This window comes from Ascidiella aspersa, chromosome 6, assembly GCF_963924565.1.
Source record: "Ascidiella aspersa chromosome 6, kaAscAspe10.2, whole genome shotgun sequence".
NCBI classification, from domain to species: domain Eukaryota; kingdom Metazoa; phylum Chordata; class Ascidiacea; order Phlebobranchia; family Ascidiidae; genus Ascidiella; species Ascidiella aspersa.
The window spans coordinates 21,453,553-21,478,014 of NC_139452.1; the positions used below are offsets into that span (position 1 = coordinate 21,453,553).

General features: G+C 38.0%; 1 protein-coding gene across 2 annotated transcripts; it reads right to left on the reverse strand.

The window, feature by feature from the left end:
* Positions 1-7,615: 7,615 nt before the first annotated feature.
* LOC146140748 (sialin-like) lies at positions 7,616-21,900 on the reverse strand. 2 transcript variants are annotated; one of them, XM_083391633.1, is made up of 9 exons: positions 21,780-21,900; positions 19,163-19,369; positions 18,230-18,463; positions 14,163-14,337; positions 10,277-10,410; positions 9,489-9,647; positions 8,677-8,917; positions 8,326-8,459; positions 7,616-7,949 (listed from the first exon to the last, which is right to left on the reverse strand). In XM_083391633.1, the coding sequence occupies exons 1-9, from the start codon at positions 21,846-21,848 to the stop codon at positions 7,794-7,796; spliced, it is 1,509 nt and encodes a 502-aa protein (XP_083247759.1). In that variant the 5' UTR covers positions 21,849-21,900; the 3' UTR covers positions 7,616-7,793. The 2 variants fall into 2 exon arrangements, with proteins under 2 accessions (XP_083247759.1, XP_083247760.1); XM_083391634.1 differs by lacking the exon at positions 9,489-9,647.
* Between the last annotated feature and the right edge of the window lie 2,562 nt (positions 21,901-24,462).

Genomic DNA, 24,462 nt, shown 5'->3' on the forward strand with positions numbered 1-24,462 from the left:
TTTTTTGTTTGATATAAGCGACAGCGCGAGTAGCTGTACGAACTATCGTCTAGCCACTCTAGCGCTATAATTGAACTTGCTTTAGCGGCCAACGGTGAAAAATGTGGTGTTGATAAACGTGGCCAGTTGCTAGAAAGGGGTCAAAGGGTAAAAGAAAGCATAAGGGAATACGTTTATATTTTGCGAACCCTTGGCGAAGAAGCTAACCCAGACAGTGACAAGTCTATGCAAAATGAGGTTATGCATATGGTTCTACTGCGCGGCTTGAGCGACAGAACACTCGCCACTGCAATTAGTAAGGACGCTTCAATAAAGTGCAACTTTACTAAAGCCGCGAAGATGACTATCCACACAAGCATTGCGTGCCAACCCTCACAGAATTTAGGCCACATTAGCAATAATGCTACGACGGAGTGTTACTGCAGACCCCGTCTTTTCAGCTTTCCGATTGGAATTCCAACGCCAAATGGGGGGTTTTATGGAAACGATCGACCTTCTGCGACAAGAGGTAGCCGACCTTCGCTCCGGCCAATATCAGCCACTGGATCAGGACGGCAGCAGGTTTGACCTTTGTGATTTACCTAAACAGTCTATCGTACAAATCGCATCTGGTCAAAGGCCTCATTCCTTCATTAATATTGTGATCGAAAACCTGCCAGTGTGCGCCCTTGTTGATCGGGTTCAGCAGTTACCATCATTACGAAAAAAGTGTGGAGCTGTTTGAAGGCTAAAGTTAAAAGTAACCTGTCGAAGTGTCCCGAAATCCTGTCATTTGCCCATGCTGACGGCCACAAATTAAATATGGATGGTTTACGTCCAGTACAACTCAAAGTAGCTGCTAAAGAGTTACGAATGAATGTTTTTGTTTGCGATTCTATTTCATTATTTTCGATTGCATTCTTGGGATAGATTTCCTAGAAACGCAGAAGTGCGCCGTTTGTTACCGAAACAAGATCTTGAAGATCGACAACAGCAGCGCACCTCTACTCGATATGCTATTCAAGCTGGGAAGCCGAGACGTCTTTCTCGAAGATAAAGGCTTGATCCCACCGTCCACAGAGGTTTGTGTTCCAACCTATTTTATTCATTGTTCTGAACGTCGCCCAGTACCTATACTCATTCTGAACTTATTGACTTTTCTTCACCTACCCAACAGAGCGTCAGCTCCGTATACCCAACTGAAGGAAACCTGAAGGATTTTTCAGACGACATTGAAATTGGGGACGGTCTTACAACAAGCGAGCTCGCACGGGTAACAGGCCTTGCTGTAACAGTATCGCAAATCGTTCGCGACCCACTCTGCAGAAAAACAACGGAGACCCTCGCCCAGTGCGACAACCCTTTCGTCGGATGGCACCGCCCGAAAAGAAGAAAGTGGAGGAAATCGTACACGAGATGAAGACCCAGGGTCTTATACGTCCATCACCATCACTATGGTCGAGTCCCATCGTACTCGTGAGGAAAAAATCAGGTGAAACTCGTTTTTGCATTGATTATCGGGTCCTAATGAGGTGACAAAGAAAAATAGACGAAAGCCTAGATCTTTTATCTAACTCCACCTATTTTAGTACACTAGATTAAAAAACTGCGTATTGGAAAATTCCCATGGATAAAAGTTCCCGCGAAAAGACCGCTTTCGCGAGCCACATCATGGGTCTCTTTGAGTTCAATGTGATGCCAATGGGTCTTTGTAATTCCGCTGCCAGCGACTAATGCGTATTGTTTTGAATGGCATAGAAGGGCAAGGAGTACTCGCTTATTTGGATGATATCATTGTGTATGGGCGCACCTTTCAGGAGCATATGAAACGATTGAAGATCGTGCTACAAAGACTTGCCGACGCGGGCCTGACACTCAAGCCCAAGAAGTGCGCTCTTTTCAAGAAAGAGGGAAAATTTTAAGGCCACGTTGTTTCTGCTAAAGGTGTTCTGTGTGACCCCGAAAAACTCGCTGTAGTAAAATCATGGCCGGCCCCGAAGAATACAAAGCAAGTACGACAGTTTGTTGGTTTAACGTCTTATTACCGCAAGCTCTTACATTATTATGCCAAAATAGCTGCGCCGCTCCACCGTCTAACTGAAAAGTCAAGGCCATTCGCATGGTCGGACGAGTGTCAGACAAGCTTTGCCAAACCAAAATCGCCTTTGATAAGATCACCGGTTCTTCGCTACCCAGATTTCCAGAAGCCTTTCGAATCAGACGCCGAAGCGTCTGATTTTGCCATTGGATGCGTGTTAGCACAGTGGCGAGGGAAAAAAACACGTAATATCGTATGGCAGCAGAACTTTAACTAAAATAGAACGAAATTATTCTGCCACTCGCAAAGAATTATTAGCGGTCGTTCATGCCACCAAGGTATTTCGCTGCTACCTGCTAGGCCAAGCTTTCACTTTGCGTACTGACCACGCTTCTCTTAAGTGGCTATATCAGTCCAAGGACCTCTATGGCCAGTGTGCTCGATGGGTCGAGCACCTGTCGCAATACGATTTTAATCTAATACATCGTCCGGGTGTCAAACATAAAAATGCAGACGCTCTTAGTCGAATAGGCGAAGACCAGTTAACCGATGCGCCGAAAATTGCCACTATCGATGTTCGTGCCTCTATAGTGTTTGACAATGGGTGAGATTGCGCAAGCCCAGGAGCAAGACCCAGAAATAGCTCCAGCTTTCCAATGGTTAAACCAAGGACACAGACCCCCATATAACGCTGTGTCAAATGCATCACGTACGACCAGGCACTTATTGAGTCACTTTGGCCAATTGAAACTTAGAGACGGGGTCATTCATTTCTACGACCAGAAAAAAAAAACACTTTTAAGACTCGTTACTCCGCGGGAACTAAGGCCCAAAATCTTCAATTTACTTCACGATACAAAGCTAGGCGGTGGTCACTTTCGTAAAAAAGATTCGTAAAACATGCGCCAAGGTGAACGACACTTCTAGCCAGGCTGGCGCGAGGAGACTGAGCGGTATTGCATGGAATGTCGTGAGTGCGAGTTTAACAAGAAACCCTCAAAAACACCAAAAGCCCCCCAAGTCACGCACGACTAGTTACCATCCCGCCAGCAACGGAGGTGTTGAACGAAACAACAGGACGATAATCTCGATGATTCGAAATTACCTCCTAAAAGATGAACGCTCCTGGGATGAAGCACTGTCTGCTGTTGTGGCGTCGTACAATGCGAGTACGCCTACCCACGAAAGTACGGGATTTTTACCACTTTTCTTATTAACAGGTCGACAATTGTGGCTACCTGCGGACTTGGTCGGAGCAGGATCGGAAGAGTCGCATTTCATAAACGACAATATCAAGAGCCTTCACGACCCACTTGTTCGTGCCGAAGATGTTGTTCGGACTACCCTCGTCAAGCAGCGCCAGCGAATGGAGGCGCATTTCAACAGAAACGCAGATGACAACGCATTTAACGTCGGCGACTCGGTTTTACTAAGGGATAACGTAGTCCCTGGAGGGCCAAACAGAAAATGTCATTTTCAGACTGTCGAAAAATAGAAATGCACTCGTGAAATGCACGTCAGGATCGAACGTTTTTGGCGGAAAACCTACAGAAATACACGACGATAAGTAAACGAGCTAATATTACAACCAGCCGAGAGCTCAGCAATGTTTTATAATTTAATGAAAAAAAATATATATTTTGTATTGTACTGAGTTGTTTTGTAATTTTGCGCTTAATTCTCATCTGAAAATAAAAACGCTTAATCTCCTTTGAATTTTTTGCCTTAGTTAACCACTCTTAAGTGGTCACTTAACGTTTTTTTTTATAAAAGGCTGTATTAGTATAAAAATGGAAAACATTGCGCATCAATATTTAAAATTTGTGTCGTATTTTATTGACTTGATTATTACTTAACATAACACACATAAAAAATATAAAACTAATATATATAGCTTTACAAATATGTCGTTCAGTTCACAATAAAATCAAAATTTAGTTTTTTTATCATACATTAACATAACGAGCCTCTAGCCTTAAACTACGAGAGGGAACTCACGCGGACGGTAGTTGGTTTACCGCTGGATAAAACGTAACTTGAGTTTGGAAAAGTTTAAATACTTGAAAAGTAAAAAATGGTTGCATATAGTCAAAACAGACATGTTACAAAATCCGGATGTACCGCGGCGAGGTCAACACAACATACGGAAGCGCAACCTTTTATGCTGTCCACGTGCGCCCGAGCATGTAATAACGTATTTTGATTAAAAAAATTCATTTTAAATATATACGTGCTTTATTACCTAGCCCAAGACTCGACCGGAGTTTCTGTGCTGCCAACTAGTGACAAGTATTTTATAATATAGGTTACGTTAAGAGGTCCGCTAGGCGTCGCACCATGCATATAGGGTTTTTTTTTCTCTCGCCGTACAGAAGAGGGTTGGCTCTTTCTGACGGTGTGTTCATCATTAGGGTAGACCCAGCAAGGGCAACTACACAATTCAAAATTCGGGCAAAATGCCTAAATATTGTGGTAGGATTCTAGACTTGTCCACTCGTTAATGCAATTTCGTATGCTAGGCGGCCGTAGATTTTCCAGCAAAATTACCCCCAAGGAATCGACTCTGTAAAGAAAGCCTAATGCAGTAGGCACTCATAGTTACGTTTTATGAATAGAATAAGGCTACCACAAGACTCGACCGGGGTTTTTGTGCTGCCACCTACAGTGGCAAGTATTTTATAATAGGTTACGTTAAGAGGTCCGCTGGCGTCGCACAATGCATATAGGGTTTTTTTCCTCTCGCCGTACAGAAGAGAGTTGGCTCTTTCTGACGGTGTGTTCATCATTAGGGTAGACCCAGCACAGGGGCAACTACACAATTCTAAATTCGGGCAAAATGCCGAAATATTGTGGTAGGATTCTAGATTTGCCCACGCGTCAATGCAATTTCGTATGCTAGGCGGCCGTAGATTTTCCAGCAAAATTAACCCTAAAGAATCGACTCTGTAAAGAAAGCCTAATGCAGTAGGCACTCATAGTTACGCTTGAGGAATAGAATAAGGCTACCACAAGACTCGGCCGGGGTTTCTGTGCTGACACCTATAAGTGGCAAGTATTTTATACTATAGGTTACGTTGAGAGTTCCGCTAGGCTTCGCACTATGCATATAGTTTTTTTTTCTCTCGTCGTACAGAAGAGGGTTGGCTCTTTCTGACGTATGTTCATCATTAGGGTAGACCCAGCACAAGAGCAACTACACAATTCTAAATTCGGTCAAAATGCCGAAATATTGTGGTAGGATTCTAGACTTGCCCACTCGTTAATGCAATTTCGTATGCTAGGTGGCCGTAGATTTTTCAGCAAAATTACCCCCAAAGAATCGACTCTGAAAAGAAAGCCTAGTGCACTAGGCCGGGGGTCGGCAACCCCTGGCACGCGTGCCACTTGTGGCACGCAAGATGATTTCGCATGACACGCCAAATGATGTAGCGCGCACGTTATATCATCTTAAGAAAGTGCAACCATTACATCACTACCACATTATTACCATTACTACTACATTACTAACACTAGCGCTAACTAAATGGTTGCACACATTTTCAATTTGTGTCACAAATAAGTGTCTTAACTGTGTTGTACTTAATATTATTTTTTGTGAGCGTTATACTTGTTGTTTACCACTAACTGTTCGTATTACGTCACAATGCCTCAAATTTGGCGTAACGTTTACAACGTTAAAGCAGGGAACTCTACATCGGTGGTTCTCAACCGCCGGTCCGCGTCAACTTTCCTGCCTGTCCGCCAAATAACTGTATAAAAGTGGGTTACAACTTGTTTAAGTCCTAAACTTTAAGACCAGTTGTATGTGAAAAACTTAAATAGAACCACGTATAACACGTATGGTATCAATAAGACAGTAGCAAATTTCTCATTACTTTAAAGTTTTCGTTATTTGCTTTTAAGTTGTATACGTTTGTCACAAATTTTTTGAATTAATTTTTGAAAGGTCCATCGGTCCGCAACATTTGTTTTAAAATTTTACCGGTCCGTAAGCAAAAAAGGTTGAGAACCACTGTTCTACATTAAAAGTAAGCACGTGTGTTTTTGTGCGACTGAGAAACTAACAAAAACGAAACTGGTAGTTAACACTTCTAGGTATCGGCTTAAAAGCATCGAAGTACCTATATTTCAAAAAAGATACGTAAATCAGATGTCAGATCACAGCAGGGCTGCTGAGTCGCACTTGGGACTCGAGTAAGACCAGGTAAAACTACCCGAGTCCGACGTGTGCGGCATTTGCACTACCAAATTTCGAAACTGATTTAGGCAGCAAACTGTATATTGGACTCGGGACGCGATGAAATCTCATATTCGGCCAGAGTCGGACTCGGGTTGTTATAACCAACTCCGCAGCCCTGATTGCCAGTGCGAAACCAAACAGAGAAAAATGTTGTGCACGCGAGTTGTTGATATTTTGACAGTATTCATAAACTGGCACACTGCGTACGAAAGGTTGCCGACCCCTGCACTAGGCACTCACAGTTACGTTTTAAGAATAGAATAAGGCTACCCCAAGACTCGCCTTGGGTTTGTGTGTTGCCACCCAGTGACAAGTATTTTATTATATATGGTACGTTAAGAGTTCCGCTAGGCGTCGCACCATGCATATAGGGGGTTCTTTTTTCTCTCGCCGTACAGAGGAGGGTTAAAGCTTACAGCTTACATAGTTTTTTGTCCCGTTATCTAATGTGAATATTTGATTGATAGCACATTTACCCACTAAAACGAAAAAATTTACCCCTTATGGTAGGTTAAATTTACTCCAGGTTAAGAAAGGCTGGTTTAGAGTTAGATAAATGTCAGTTTGTTTAGTTTGTTTGTCGTTAGCTAACCGGAAAATCACTTTTGCAAAGGCTTTGCCAAATAAATAATTATTTAAAAACTTGGAGGTGCACTTATTAAATACAAAAGCAGCTTTGGGCCCCCCGAAACATATATTCTTATGTAATTTACAAACACCGTCTGCATTTGCAAGACATGTTCGTTGCTATGGCAACAGCAAACTATTCTCGACCAAATTGATAATATTGTTGTAGTATAAATAGGCTGATAAATAAAATCCTATTGACCTTTATACTTATTAAACTATTTTCAACAATCACTTTAATGTTTTTAGTCGATCTTTAGTAAAGAGATTTAGCAAAATCAAAATATTACGAACTTCCGCTTCTTATTGCGTAAAATAAGGGTCTAAACAGCATATAGGTGAGGTATATAAGGTTTAAACAAATTTCCTTGCTGTTATTGAATGTGGAAGTGTTGTGGGTATTTTTTGTGAAAGTATGATGGTTATTTTTTATGTTTGCTTAAATTGTTAGCTAAACCAGTGACAGGAGGCTATGGGACGAGGGTCTCCGATGAGAAACCCTATACACTAACTGCTGTCTGACACTTGTATTGCTAAGCTCTATTTTATACATACTGTGAAAACTGCAGAAAGACTAAGTGAAAAAATTATTGGTAGACTGGAAGCATCAAAATTCGTTTTGCCTCACTGTGGAAGACTAATGCCGATATATTTTTGAATACTGCGATTTGCAAATAACCTCCAATAACTGAAAATGCTGTTAAAAAGTGATTTAGTACAAAAAAGTATAGCGTGTTGAGCAAGTTTATTTTGATAGGAATTAACATCGGAGCTACATCGATGAGAAGTTCAACTGCAAAATCCAGTCAAACATTTAAAATTAGTTTAGTTACATTTTGAAGAATAAGGTTTTGTTCTAAAGTAGGACACATTGAGTTGCAAACACAAATCATGCGTGGGACCAATTACTCATTCTAGCAAGGCTCTAGAAATTTCCTGGGATTCCGGATTTTCCTTGGCCCATTTCTGTTCTTCTCCTGAGGCAAACATTAAGTAGAACACAGTTCCAAACACTTCCACACCAGCCGACACCCAAAACACCATTTGCCATTGTCCAATCGAACTCTAAAAATATGTAAACATAAACTTCTGTATAACATGCAAACAGTGAACATAAACTTCTGTATAACATGCAACATGTAAACAACACTTCAACATAAAGTACCACAGCAACTCATTTTCTGTTTGCGGGTGTTAAAATATTGAAATATTCCACCATGTGCTATTACATCTTAATATTGTTCAGTTTGCTGCCTTTTCAGTTTCGAAGTTTGGCATAGCGCATTTGCACCGTCGGGACTTTGGTAGTCTTAAGCAGACTTAGTCGAGTCCAGAGTTCTTGAGCAAAACAAACCGACTACGATTCTGCAGCCTTGCTGTGTTGCGGTTGTTAAAACATTGCTGATGTGGATCTTTGCTACAGTCTATGAACACCACTTACATTTCCGAGAAGAATAAATCCGGCTATTTGAGGGGCAACAAATCCAGAAATGTTTCCAAATGTGTTGCAGATACCGAACATTATCTCGCTGTAGCGTGGAGCTATGTCCACTGTGTTCGCGATGCAACCGGTAACTGAGAAAAAACAGTAAAATCTTTATTGGATGAGAAACTTGATTTTATATTTGTATAAACCATTCAACCTAGCAGTGCACAAAAATACAACACTCTTATTTAAAGTAAAACATAATTTACTTCGATGTTAGCATTCGAGTGTCTAGTCTAATTCGAAAGAAAATAAACAAATCAAACAAGTTTTTCACGACTTTCAGGTTAGTGGCAAATCTCTTACTTGTTAATGCGTGAGCCCCAGCTGCGATGCAAAAGAAGGCCACAGCTGCAGTCGCATTGCATCCAACGTAACCCACCAGAACAAGGAATATTGCGGTCGTTAGAAGAGACAAGGTCTGGTTGATTTTTCTTAAAACTCCAATTGATATGTTGGTTTTGTTTAGTGCTAGACTGGTGGTATACCCGGCGATCACCACAACTATGAAATTATTGATGTAGGGCAATGCTGAGAGGTATCCACTCTGTATATAAAACATAGATAACGTCTATTCAACTTACAACTAAGCTAATTTTTGAATTGCAACAAAATTTTTGAGTGTTTTAGAGTAGACATTTAGAGTTGGAATTTTGCGCCGATATTGATAGTGAGCGTGATATTTACAGCACAAAAACTAAAGTGGCTCATGAAAGAAAGACTTATACACAGGGATCCAATTCACGAGTCCGACTCCAGCCAAATGTAGGAATTCGTCCAGTCTTAAGTTCAGCTCAGATTCTACACTACAGCCTATATTCAGCCCATTTACGCAACTAAACACGGTGGATATTTAGCAATCCACTTGTAGGGGTGTCATAAAATTCATCCACTCACAAAACATGGTTGACAAATATCCACCTTATGCTATTCCACTTTTACAATTCGTAGTCTTACTTAAGTCCCGAGTCCCGAATCTGACTCCGACTGTACAGCCCTGCCTATAAGTAATCTATTTTAGTCCAAATATTCCATCCACAGAAATTAAACTATAATAGAACTTTTAGTTCAGAGCGTGTCGACATTCATGTTCGTCACAACTAATATTAAGAACACACCGCAGTAATATCAAAGTTAAGTACAGTTGCCACATAAGTAGGTAGCAAATTTATCATCGTATAATTTCCCCAATTGCTGGAAAACAATGCAACACAAGTTGCCCATAGAGGAAAGGAAGTTGCCACACACTTCCAAGGGGGTGAGGATCCTTCAAATTTCTTAAAAAATTAATTAACACTATAAACATCTGGTTGTAAGAGCCAAAAGCGCAAAATTTAGCAATAAACGTACCACTATACCGCCATTATAATGAAGTAAAAACAAAACTTAAAATGCAAAATTTATGCATATAACATCTAGCATTGAGAAATTGTGTACATAAATGCCTACAACTGTAATTTTTATCTTTGGGATTGGTTTACTTTTACTTTAAAAATAATACATTGGTAATTAGATCGTGCACAAGTCCTATATACAACATTTGTTTTTATTTTCTGTATCAAAACTATAATGCATGTTGATTTTCGTTCGAAACTATAGAAGCGACAAATCGCAATAAAGCAAAAAATAATTTCGCTGAAGTAATACAATTTGTGCTACCTCGCTGTATGTATTAATAAAATGTAAATTTGTCTGTTTTTTTTTTATTCTGCAAAGTCAGAAAACTTTAACTTTATAAAATTTACGTATATTACCAATTTGTAAGATTACTCGCCGAATTTGCTGACAAGCAGATCATTTTTTCTACAATTTTGGATTCTATTTTTTGTGGTTTGAAAACAAATCCGGTATATTGCTGCAAAATCGAACTAAAAAAAATTGAAAGCAAGTCTTGTTTGAACTGCACCTCTTTGATTTGGTTAGTTTGACGAGTTGTTCGTTCGATGTATTGCTTTTCTTGTTTTGATATTCTTGGATGATTTTCAGGATAATTATGAACAAGACAAATCCAAAATAAACTCCATACCACTCCAGCCCCACCTGAACCGAAAAAATTAGTTTATTTGTTGAGAGTAAATTTTACCTTTTTTTGTTTTCCTTGTATAGCAAAAGTAATCATATTCTACTCAACCGTTTTGGTCAGTAACAATTAATTTCAAACCCCTCGCGTTTAAAAATTAAAACTTTGCCGTTATCTTACAGACTATTCTTATTTAAAAAATATTGATAAAGTTATACTAATTAAGTACAAGTTTACTTGTTGGAGCAGATTTTTCAACCCTACACTGGAAAAACATGCTTATCCTTTATTTTTTGTTCCCTAGGGATATAAAAGAAAAAATAAATATACGTTTACTATACCTTTAACAACGCGCGAACGTTAATGTAAAAACATGTTTTATTTGATCTTTGCACCCCTATACTTGCAAAACAGTTTTTTTTTTTCAAAGGGACACAAGTAAAAAACAGTTTTATCGAGCGATACAATTAAAAAAGAGGCTTTTTATAAATTATTACTGAAATTCCTTACCACACTTTTCTTAAAGCTGACTTTAAAATTGTTACTTGTGGTTGACCCATGAACAATAATATTTTTGACATATTTCCAGATTTTCTATAGTTCTTTCCACTTTTGTCACAAATCTAACGATTGTAGGTAATATTCTTTCCTTGTACGCAGGGCTGGGGAGCTGGAGCCCGGAGCTCGGAGCTAAGCATTTTCTCTGGAGCCAGAGTCATTGTTATTATTTTTGTGGAGCCGGAGCCGGAGCCATTTTTATTATTTTTGTGGAGCTGGAGCCGAAGCCGGAGCCCTTTTTATTATTTTTGTGGAGCTGGAGCCATTTTTCAATTTGTGGTGCTAAAGCTAATAAATTATATTTTGTTCCATCTCCAATGTTAGTTAGCCAAAAGCAATTTGTAAAACTTGCCATTGAATAAGTGACTGGTGGCACCGGAGCTGGAGCCGGAGTCGTTGGGTGTGTGTTTGATGGCTCCGGAGCTGGAGCCGGAGCCAAAGGATATGAGTTTTACTACTCCGGAGCTGGAGCCGGAGCCAAAGGATTATGTTTTACGACTCCGGAGCTGGAGCCGGAGCTAATGCTATTTTGCGGTGGCTCCCCAGCCCTGCTTGTACGCTAAACTTGTTGTTTTGTTTACGACTAGCCGTTCCTGTTACGTCATAATTCCCAAAAAGTGGCGTCATGTTTACTGCGTTAAAGCAGGTCATTCTACATTAAAAGTGGCAGTGCAAACACGTGTGTTTTTATGAGCAACTGAAAGCCTAACTGTAGGTCAGGGATCGGCAACCTTTTGTACTCAGCGTGACGGTTTATGAATACTTTCAAAATCACAACAACTTGCGTGCCAAACATTTTTCTATGTTTAGTTTTGCACTGGCAACCACGGCTACAGTTTTCTGCCTTATCAGTTTCGCTATTTTGTCGTGCGCATGCGCACACGTCGGATTCGAGTCCTACAACCGACTCTGCTGCCCTGTGATCTGACATCTAATTTAGGTATCTCTTAGGGAATAAACTTCAATGTTTTTCAGCCGATACCTAAAAATGTTAGCTATAAATTTCGCTTTTAGTTGGTTTTTCAGTCGCACAACAACACACGTGCTTGCTTTTAATGTAGAACAGTGGTTCTTAACCTTTTTAGCATACGGACCGGTAAAACCGACCGGTGGACCTTCAAAAATTTAAATTAAACTAAAATGTTTATAACGACAAAAGTATGCAACTTAAAAGCAAATAACGGAAACTTCAATGTAATGCTGCCTTTTTGATATCATACGTGTTATACGTGGTTCTATTGAATTTTTTGTCTTACAATTTAAGACTTAAACGAGTTGTAGCCTAATTTTAAACAGTTTGGCACAACACTTGCAGCATTGTGACGTTCAATAAAGTCCAAAGTAGACGATTAACTCTATGTTACGTCACAATGCTGCAAATTACGGAACTGACGAAGTTTTAAATTTGATGGACAAGCAGCCTTCAACATCTTGCCTTTTGCAATTAAGATATAAAATTGTAATATATTTGACGGACCGGCAGGAAAGTTGACGCGAACCGGCGGTTGAGAACCACTGATGTAGAATGCCTTTTGGGGCATTGTGACGTAATACGAACAGTTAAGACTCTTATTCGTGACACGAACTGGAAATGTAATCAACCATTTAGTTAGCGCTAGTGTTAGTGATGTAATAATAATGTTAATAATGTGGTAGTGATGTAATGGTTGTACTTTTCTAAGGTGATATAACATGAGCGTTGAATCAATTGGCGTGCCCTGAAAATCATCTCGCGTGCCACAAGTGGTACAAACATTATTATTGTACAACATTATTTTACGTGTGCCAGGGGTTGCCGACCCCTGCTGTAGGTTAACACTTCTGTGTATCTAGGCAGAAAAGCGTCGAAGTATTTCCCAAATAGTGGGCACATTATTACGTTCGTGACAATTATGAACATATTTAATTATTTTTTTGAATGAATGCATTTAGTGTTTGGTTGAGTGACTGAGAAAAGTGCATTCAACGGTGTTAAAAAATATTTTTTTTACCATAAAATTATCATTTTAAGTAACTTTCTTAAAAATTCGCTTGTATTTCATGACAAAGAAACAAGACAATTTGACCTATATAATAGTGCGGTAAGTGATCCCAAATGATATTACTTAACACAAACAATCTAAATCAGAATTTTTACACCCCAAAATCAAGGCATTAACTAAGGTCCTAACATCGAAATCTAGAAATTGTGAAATAATTCAGATGTCATAAACAACTCGTAAGCTACAGTCATGACCCGAAATGATAACAACTTTAAAGCCCAAGGTGAAGCTCGATCAATAAAAATTAAATGAATTACCACTTGAAAAATGTAAAAACAATTGACCATGTTCATAAAACAGCCGGCCCTACATTCTAAATGTCAAACTGATTCAAAGTTATTTTTTTACTGTTGTTTTATGTACTTTGGTGCAGGGCTTTAACTGTCCGACACCTTTATTTATATCTCTGTACAAACATTAAATTTATGCCGGGGGCGGATATAGGGACGGAGGGAAGTTCGTACACGTAATGAATTTTTGTGATTGTTTTAATTATACGTAAATGGAAATTTCAATCTGAATGATGTTTCTAGTACCTGTAAGCCTATTTTAATAAAATCATTTAGGCTAAAGGAATTGTGCGTCGCATCGCACCCTTTTAGATCAAAGTTTTAGCAACCTAAGAATATTAAAAGCATCTTTTCCCTTTTAGCAGATCCACAGCTTTGTAATGTAGCTGCATTGAAAGCAACACCATAATATTTAACGAAGCAAACATATAAAGTGCACTTCTGATTGCTTGGTGCTCGTTGTTACTGAGGTTGCTGCGTCCCATCCTATGGTGTTTGAAAAGGTTACTACGTAACTTGGTTATGTCAAGTTATGACGTAAAAGTGCGACGTCACCTTTGAAATGTTTTCACTGGCCCCCAAACATAAAATCCTAGATCAGCGATTGCTTTGAGATTACTAATGGGTAAATTAAACTTTAAAAAATGATAAAAAATTCCTTGTTGTTTTGAAGATAATATAAATTTGAATTGCACCGCTGCACAAGTAAATTCTTTCGTTTTTCCTCAAACACGTAAGAAAAACTTTTAGATGGGACATTGACGATGTTGTCGTAAATTGCACAAGTAATTCCAATCTAAATATGCCAATTGTTCAGCCTTATTTTAAAACGAATAGTTATAGCGGTATTCGCTATTTTATATCATTAAATTTCCACTTTACCTGTTACATAAAATACAGCTTGCCAACCAAGTTTTTTAGCTAATATTCCAGAAACGACAAGGTTAAGAAATATTCCCAATGTTCCTCCTGAGCCAACCACTGATATAAACAAACTACGTTCACATGGGGGACCCCAAGAACTCCAAGAACCTATTGCCGATGGGGAAAAAGAACCCTACAAAGTAACAGGGGACGTGGCGTTGTTTTGCACAATGTGAAATGTGCACGCGGTAATGAGCAAAAAATGTGCGCACATTTTAAAATGCCTTTAGAAAAGTGTGTACTTTTTAAAAATATGTGCTCACATTTAAAAATGGCTTTTTGAGTCGGAGGAACAATCGAAGGAAGAGTTGATGGAAGAGGTGGAAGAGTTGGAGTCGTTGAGTTAAAGTAAAAGTCGGAGGTATAGCCGTTGAAAGAGTTGGAAAAGAGTCGGAGTCAGAGTTGAAGCAAGAGTCGGTGAAATAGTCGTAGGAAGAGTTAAAGGAACAATTGGAGAAAGAGTCAGAATTAAAATTTGAGAACGAGTTGAAGGAAGAGTGGGAAGAGTCGCAGTCAAAGGAAGAGTTGAGGGAAAGTTCAAAAGAAGAGTCGGACGAAGTTGGAGGAAGAGTTTGTGAATGATTTTGAAGAAGAGTTGGAAGACAGTTAGAGGAGTAAATTTAGAAGTTGAGAGTTAGAGGAGAATGGTAAGTGGAGAAGGGTAGTTGGTAGAGTTAGAGAAGTAGAGTTAATGAAGAAAGGTAGAGAGTAGAGTTGGAGGAGAAGAGTTAAAGGAGTACAGTTAGTCGAGCAGAGTTAAAAGATAAAGAGTAATAGGAAAACATTTAAAAAAGATGCATAAAATGCTGGCCGCATTACCTATCCAAAACACATTCGAAAAAATGTGTGCACATTCGGAAAAAAGTCGCGTGCACATTTTTGCGCACATTGTGCAAAAAATGCACGATCACCCGTCTCCAACCAATTAAGCGTGTTTTATATTTTCAATATAAAAAAACACATTGCGCAGTTATTACATGTTAAACATAAATTTTAACTTAAAATTTAATTAACCGAAATATACGGCCAAGCCATATGGCTTAAAATTTTGATTATTCAAAATGCCTATTAAGGTAAAATACAGTTTGAAACAAGCTTAACAAAAAATTAAATTGTTTTCTAAGTCTTTTTATTATGAAATTACGTTTTAATCAATCAACTAAATTTTGACCCCAGTCGGGGCATAAGGGGCTATTAATCCTTTCTATTGTTTGCGGTATTGAGCAGCACGTTGGCTGTTCCTTATGTTAGACTTAAACACTTTATGCTAAAGTGGGATACGATCGATCGCCGCCATTTTAATTTACGGTTTTCAGGTTTTCGTTTACCAGGTAAAGTCTTTGCACATTTCGGAACACGATTACTGTACATGTGCATTACATGTCAACGCTATCTTAATCGTTCACATTTCGTTTCATTAACTATGTTGTGTAATCCTGCATAGTTTCACTTAAACGTAATTTGAGGCAAGAACATCCGACAGATCTACCTGAGGCACTTACTATGAAACGGGTTTAATTTGTAAATATCGTTTTTGGTTTCGCTCCAGCATTCAGACCCGTATAAGATAAACGGTTTGGCCAGGGTGGCAGGGTGGCAAAAAGCCCTATTTTTGTTTTTTGGCTTTTTTTGGCAGATCTACCCTTTACCAGTGATAATTTCAAATACGTCATGCAGAAACTATTTTGTTCCTTTCTAGTTCTTATACTATACATCTTTATAAATTATTTGTATCAAACGAATTTAGTTTTGCCTAAACGAAATTTCTAAGCTAAAACCGGTTTGGCCAATTTTTTTCTGTCTCTTGCTAAATGTACGAAAAACTCTAAATATAAAATCGTAAATAAATTAAACCGGAATTATTTAAAGCTTGGTGTGCTATTTTGGCTTTATAATATATGTATAGATTGTATATATTTATATTATATATGTATATGTTTATATTATACACAATTTTCTTGAACAGGTATTTCCAAATGATTCTAGTGTACTTTTTTTTGCCACTGATTCCAAATCTGGTATTAGTGTTTTCCTACTACATCAAGTTGGAATTTAAACTAGTTTAGTGAAAACTGCTATTTTAAGTTTCAAATAGAAAAAAATACTTTCAGATAACAATATTGTAAAACCGACAAATCATATAATAAATGAGCCTAGTTCTAATTGAAAGTCCTAATTAGCATTAAATTCCTGCTTAAACAGTTTTGGTAGCCATTATTCTTGTTATAACGACAGTAAAAAATTTCTTTTATATTGGGTTTTCGGAACATCTCTAACTAAGCTCCAGCAATAAATAGCCATTACATAACACTGTCAGTTCCCTTGATATCGCTCCTCCATCAGCTTGATATCCTGATAGAATCGTTCACCCTGCTCGTCACTAACATCACTAAGACTTTGCGGTAACACGTTGAGGTCACTGTACATGACTTGGAAAAATCTTCATGTTAAACCCCAGTGATTGCAAACTGAAGACGAGTCCCTCTATGATCTCTTTGTAGTTGTGAGACCTCTTGTTTCCGAGGAAGTATTTGACCACATCAGCAATGCAGTCCGAGGTCAAACTTCAAGACTGGTCATAAAAATTGCGATCTCTAAGCAATGTATATCTGCGGTACATCACAATTTTCTGCCATTCGCTAATCCCAGGAAAAAAAAGGTAAGCAAAACAGTCTGAATCTTGATCAGGAAATTAACAACATGCTTCATCACTCTGAGTTAAATGTGCAATGGTGGGAGATGTTTGAGAGTGATGTTTTTGTGGTCAACAAGCGGTTCGTTAATTACGATACATGGGTATCAAATTGATCTTTGAGGGTCCTTACTCTTTTACGCAATGCTCCTTCGACGCTCTACTATCCCAGTAAGACAAAAAATACTGTAAAAAGTATCCTTATTAACTGAAAATATGATTAACAATTTTCTTAGGTCCACACAAATCAGCCATTCGTGAATAGGCCTACTGAATGACCCACAGGAATGAGACACGTACCAAATCGCACAAGATTTTCTTCCAGTTTAGAAACCAACATTTCAGCAGTCTGTTAAGGCAGATTTAAGTAACACACAAGATCATTTACTTCATATTGACTATACAGAGAATAAGGTTGAGCAAGATTCAGCCCGGTGTTCTTGTCCTTTTTTTTTATCAGAATCAGTATATAAAACTGGGACTAAGAAAAACCTGCCTTGTCAATCTTAGGCAACTCAGCAAATACTGGGATGGGTATATCATCGCAATAAGGAATGGGTCGGTTTGTAAAACGTATGCTACGGTTTTAGGGAATGTTTTTTCGCTTTGTTAAACCCTTTGACATTACTGAGGCAAAAGCAGCAGTAATGTAACGGATTTAATGGTTCTTTCCAAACCGTTGGGACACCGAACTGGAGCTTGGTATATTTTCCTTTTGAGCGATTCAACTTAGGTTGTAGGCCCACAAACCTTTTGAGGCGCCTAGCTTTCGTACTGGTCCCCAAAAAGGACTTTTGAAGTAAGATACACTCACTGGATAAAGATGGCGATGTTGTGTCTTTGAGGTGCTTGAGTGATGACTCCGCCCCCTTCCCCACTTTGCTTTAACCGCACACAATTTTTTATTGATCGGGCTATATGATGAGGTAAGCCTATTATAATTATTTTATAACGTCCTGCCAGAGTAAATGCTTGTCTAGTAGTGAGAATATGTCTCATCGGCCACTGTATTTCCAAACAAATTGCTTTACTGGAAGTCTAGAGTTCAACCCGGGTACTATTTTGCAAAAATACATACGGATAGCCAAAACTTGATGTGATAGAGAAAATCTGACAACAGATTTGGAATCAGCTCGCCAAACTTACCTGAAAACACTTCTCAAACTTTATGCAATAAAAATATATATTGACCAGTGTAATTATCCTACTGCATGATCAAGTGAGTAGTATTAAAAAGAGGTTGGGCCAAATAATAAAGTTTTCCGTCGTTTCTTATAATGATAGTTACTCTACGATAAATTTTGGCCAGTTTTAAAAATTTCGTGTTATTTACCTGTAGCAATCCAATTAATATTCGTACGATGACAAGAAGAACGAAGCTGAAGTAGGCAACAAATGGGATACATACAGTAAGTATTGAAGCCATGAGCGTCATTATTCCAACAGTGTACTTCATGCCAAACCTTTTGGAAAACCAGGCGCCAGGAATATTGGACGCAACATACCCATAATAATAACAACTCAATAAAAGTCCTTGTTGTGCCGAGTTCCAGTTAAATGCACCGTTCTGTAAAGATATTTGCTGTTAAAATCTGTTCTATGTACTACTCGTACCTTTACAACGGAATTGCCTGCTACGATTTAGTGACTTGAATAAAAAGTATTGAGGTCAGTTTTATGCCGAGATGACAAAGTGTGACATTTAGGCCCACAGTAGAGGTTTAATTAATAGCAAACGTCACGTAGTTTTAAATCTACGCTATTCGCTTAGCTCAAAGTAAAACAATAGGTATATAATACAAAACAGAAGTAGTAACAAAGTAAATGAACCCAGGCTTGAATGCCAAACATGTTCTATTACTATTAAATTGCGCAAAACAGATGACGATTTTTGCTTGATGTGATACAATATGATCATAACTAAATTTTTATCACGTAAAGCTGTAATGAGCTGTTGTTATTGGGCTACATTTAAGATAGATGCAGTTTTGTCATAGATTTTTAGTATACTCACTTCATTATATTAGCCTTTTTTCTGTTATCCAAGGTAAAAAACGAATACAGATTACGTAACTGTCTCTAATGAGGTTATATGTCTTTTAAAAGACAGGAAGTGCACTTAGATTTGTGACTACTGGTTGTTTAGACAGCAAAAAATACTGTGCTAGGGTTGTTAGTGTATTTAACTTTCTAGTCTAATTAAGTTGATGCTTAAGCTATGATCAGAAAAACACAAAACCAACATTGATGGATGGTTTCCGCTTACTGTCTGAACTGAAATGCTTGAGTTTTTTCCTCTGTCGGGGCATGAGTTTGTAGTGTTGATAATTGCAACCATGGGTTGCTTTTTTGTTACCATGGGAACGATAGCGATTGTTATGTTGTTTCTTAGGCACATTAAATTGACCATTCCAAAGAACTGGATTATAACCAAGATGTAACGAGTCTTGACGTAACAACCAGGAGAGTGTTCCTGAAATAAATCATTTTTAATTATAGTTAAGACAAATGAATCAATTGTTCATAGTAAAGTTGAATAACTATATTAAAGATTTCCTCTACCAGGATTCTTCTACCAGGGGTCAACAACTTCAACTATAGACGCAAGCAAAATATTTTTACAACAGTGTAGTCAGCTGTAATTAAAATGAACGCAAAAAAACATTTAGAAATATACAACAGCCTAGGCTACTTCAAAACGTAAACTATGTGCTTATACGGACCACTTAGTTGGTCCGATAAGCTTAAATCAAAATATAAATGTGATTTTGGCCAATAAGAGTTAAATGTAACAACCTTTAAATCAGACAAACAAAGTGTCCGATTGACTATTATCCAGAGGTAAAAGTATAATAGTTTACTTAACGGATTGATGATAACATTCTAACTGCATAAAAATGTTCAAACATGACGTCAGATGGTTACGTCATCGGTACGTCTAAAACAGCTGAGCTAACCCTGTGCATATTGAGGTTTACGTTCGATATCCTCCAAAAAAATGCAAATTAGTTTAAAAACAATAAGGAGGATGAAAAATATATCGGTCACCAGAATAAAAGATACATACACACACAGTCACACACTCACGTGTTCAACAACTGTGATATAGCCCTTCTAAAATCACATTTTAGCCAACGATAACGGCTTGCCTATCGCAATACACCTAAAGTCATCTCAGACTAACTGAATCTCTCGATCGATAATAATCAATAAAACCGCCTGCAGTTAGGTTCGAACTCAGCACCGGCCATGCTAGGCCCGTTGCTCTTCCAACTGAGCTACAAAGGCTCAGTGGAGAGCGAGTCGACAAACAACCATGACGCAAAATGCAGCAAGGATTGGCGTCATGATTGTTTCATGAACATTCGACACCCTTTCTTATTCAATTGTTTTCAATTTTGTTAGCTATATGGTATTGATAGTGTTATGTTTTTGAATTATATTCAAAGAACGTCAAGCGATCCAATCTTAAGTGGTCTTTAAAAACCTACATATCTTCTTGGAAATGTCTTGGGATGTCTTTGATCTTTTTTTCATGAAATTGTGTGGCAACCCTGCATATGCTCTGGTCGAATACTATCACTTATCACTTTAACTTTTGATAGTCTACACAGATTCTGTTAATCCTTTTTTTTTTTTCGCTGCAATCACCAGGAGCGGAATATGCTGAGCCACGGAGCCTAGACAGAGCACCGATGTATTTCGTCCATGTCTTTCTCTAAACTGTCGCGAAACTTAGACGGAACAGCCTAAGGCGTGGAACGAACTGGTCATTCGTCGGTTTCACGAAGTTAATGTTGCCTGGTGAGTCGCTAAGCACGCTGATGTAATTTTTTTTAGTGCAGCTATACCTCGGTATCCACCAGGGTTTCGCCGTATCTCACGCCGTACAGGTCCATTTCTTGAAAAAATTAACGTAGCTCCAAAGCCATCATTTTCTACGTCCATGAGCATCGCGCAAAACGCACTAACTTTGGGCATCTTATTATCGGGTGCGTCAATTCGCGCGATGTACTTCACTAAATTATTGTGCAACGTCCTCCATTTTCCCAGAAAGTTCCTGGCGGCTAAAACGTTTCCCATAATCAAATCATGAAATGAGCCTGGAAGTGCGACCCTTCAACACTAGAATTACCCAATTTTGACCGTTTTGTGTATCCTTGTTTCTTAAGTTTATTTTTCTTATTTTCATTGTGATCTTGTGTTCATTGTGATCTGCAAGCTCTTTGTGTTTCGTGTATACCTCACGCTCCTGATGATTCTTGTGTTCCTTATTTTTATTATGAACCTTGTGATCCTTATTCTGAGCCTTGTGATCCTTGTAATCCTTGTGTTTATCCTGTTTCTTGAATACCTTCCGGTTCTGATGGTTTTTGTGTTCCTTGTATTCTTTGTGTTTCTTATTATTTTTGCGATCCCTATTATCCCTGTGTTTCTTGTAATCTTTGCGTTTCTTGTATACATTGCGGTCCTAATGATTCTTGCGTTGCTTGTTTTCTTTATGTTCCTTGTGCTCCTTGCGATCCCTCTGTTCCTTGTGATCTTTGTGTTCATTGTGTTACTGATAGTTCTTGTTATCCTTGTGTCACTTCTGATAGTGGGTTGTTTGATGCACCCGTATGTTCTTTATTATGAGATCAATTTCGAGTAACTATAGGCATTTCAAGTTTTACTCCAAAGGGAAAAATGTATCTTTTATGGTGATATGTTAGATCACTGTATTTTTTTTGGAGAGGGGCGTTTTGTGAAAAAATTGTGGTACCTATTTGTCATGAATCAATGAAACAAATTTTTGCCTTTTTGCCTTTTTCACCTTATTTACTGGACTACATTTGCTACAAATCGATTGTCATTGCTCCAATTAAATGTATCGGTCCACTTACCTCTTTAATCGATTTAAGGTTCATAGAAGGTTGAGTTTTATTGAGTTCGTTTAAAACCAATTTTCCCATCTCGTTGTTAATTTATTTGAGACGCAAAATCAATTACAAAACAATAATCAGATCTGTATTGTAAGAAAACATAGATAAGCAATAATGGAACTCATTCAGTATATAGCCTAAACTAGAGATGTCAGCCGCGCAGCGTTTGCGGCCGCTTGCGCGGTTTAGCCACAGAACAGCACAGCGTCGCATAAATAAATCGAAACATTTTGCCGCATACCGCGTGCGGCATGTCAAATTTTCTTTTTAGTTAATAAAGGGAAAATAGCAAGCAGTTTACATATGTCATCTCTAAAAAGTAAGTTGTTGTCCTTACATTTAGTTTTGAACTTTCTTTCGAGGTGTTTGTAGAGTTATTTTAAGTGTTGGAATATATTTCTTATAGTGCTCAAATTTTGCGGTGAAGCGCAGCTTAAGATTTTTTTTTTTTGAAGTGCAGCGCAGCTTGCGTACAACTGATTAAAGTGCGGTGCGGGCAGTGAACACCAATCAAATATTCTCACCATCTCTAGACACGAGACCAAACATTATCTCGCGTTTATAGATTCAAAACAACTTGAGTTGAAATATAGACAAAACTGTTTATAAACCTAAACTGAATATTTTATAGATTATAAAATTTTAAGGTAACACCATAAATGTAAGTCTTTACTGAGGCTTTGTTTAAATGATCTTTCTGGAATATGTTTCAAATGAAATAGAGTTATTAAAAAAACTTTTTATTGTCGCCTTCTTCTTGAATGTATCAATAGTTAACTTCAGTTTTATATTAGTTAGCAGTAAAACAGTATGGATGCATAGGTCTACTAGTTTTATGACGTTATCTTTAAAACATTTTTGCCTATCATGACCAGCGTGATTCAGAATTAATTTTTAGGGTCTCGTAAAAAAATAAAAAAGCGAAGTCCATACGAGCGCGGGCTGTTTACGAAAAGATTAAATATTATACGACGAATGTACAGTAGGCTGAATAGTTGAAACCGGCAAAATACAGGATAAACTCGAATATGAACCTTCCGACTACCACTTATTATACCTCCATCCGCGCTGTCGTTTTTATTTAATCCTAGCTCTGCTAAGAATGTAACAATGACAATAACTCAGGGCTCATAAGCCTCGTAAATATTGAGTAAAAACCTACTTTTTCGAACTAACCTTGCCATTACCGTCGACAGGTTTCGTCTTTACATTCACATTGATATTGCTAATGGTTTTTATTTATCAGAAGAGGTTGGGGTCGGGAGATTTTACCAGCATGACTGTTTTTAAATTTCTGATTGCCATGAAACAATGGCTGAAAACTACTGATTTAAATTACATTTCAATGCCCTACTCCTTCTGTATCGCAACATGCTTTGTACGATGTATCCGGTGTAGCGGAATTTCCGGTCAAGGTTTCCTGTTTCTTGATTCGTATTCATGGTTGCTGGTTAACTTTGTATTATGTGGTTGCAAAACAATCACGGATTTCGTGTTCAAAACACATAAATTGATGGATGTAACTGCTGTTACCATCGTTTGCGCATTGCCTCAAATACTCTGTACAATTGCTTTATTTTCACATTTAATCAGCTAAAGCAGGGGTTCTTAAACTGGGGTCCATGGATCCCTCGGGGGTCTGTGAACTAGTTTTAGGGGGTCCATGAAGGCCAAATTGAAATATTAGTGTATGTTTAAGAAGAGACAATTAAATTTTAAAAGAAAATAATTTAATTAAAAATAAACGTTTTAGCAATGTATTTAGACACCATTTCACTTTCACATTTTTTGGGCCGAAATCAGCAAATTTATGAAGTCTATTTGTATTATGACGTAAATTTATGACGTTATTCTTAAAAAATTCTTGCCTACCGTGGTCCACGAGAAGCAAAAAAAAAATTAGGGGTCCGCGGTGAAAAAGGTTTAAGAACCCCTGAGCTGAAGAGCTGGACAAACGCTAAATGGACGTATATCTCGGTTCTACAACTAGTCTGCATTTTTCATCATTGTAAACTAAACAAACTTGCAAAATATTTCACAACGAAATAATGTCCATGTAGGCCTATATTTAAAATAAAAACTCAGTCCATCCATTTTCAGTGAAATTATCAAAGCTCATTTTGACCACTTGAAATGAACTTCTGTATACATGCTAGCCATTACCTTGTGCAGAACTTTGTGTTTAAAATAAAGTATTTGGCAGCATTTACAGCCACTTGATTTCAAATTTAGGACCTATACTACCTTCTAAACAACCAGCATTGTTTGGACAAGATATAGCTAACATCTGCCTCATTTCGTGTTTATAAGACAAGTTCGAAAGGTTTGCTGGGTAATGTTGTAGACAGGAAATGACATCGTGGAAGGTTGCCATAAATCTGCGTTTGCTGTCATGTCTTAAAATCGTTATGTATATTTTAAGTATTTTCGGTATTCCAAAATGATTACAGGTATTACAGTAACAATGATCAAAACTTAAAACGATATAAATCTCTGCGATAAGTTAATTGCTTATACCCAATACACTCTATGTAAGTAGATATGGCACAAAGGAGCAAATCTGATTTATGAGGCGTTTCAGTCTAGTAATTAGTCATTTTTAACACTGCAACAAAACCTTAAGTTTGTATAACTGCTTATCCCC

Coding starts and splice junctions, on each gene's coding strand:
- LOC146140748 (XM_083391633.1), bottom strand. CDS start 21,848: ATGGGAAAATTGGTTTTAAACGAACTCAATAAAACTCAACCTTCTATG. Junction 8,918..9,488: donor TTAACTTTGATATTACTGCG/GTGTGTTCTTAA, acceptor TTTTATATACAG/AGTGGATACCTCTCAGCATT. Junction 8,460..8,676: donor TGGGGCTCACGCATTAACAA/GTAAGAGATTTG, acceptor GTTTTTTCTCAG/TTACCGGTTGCATCGCGAAC.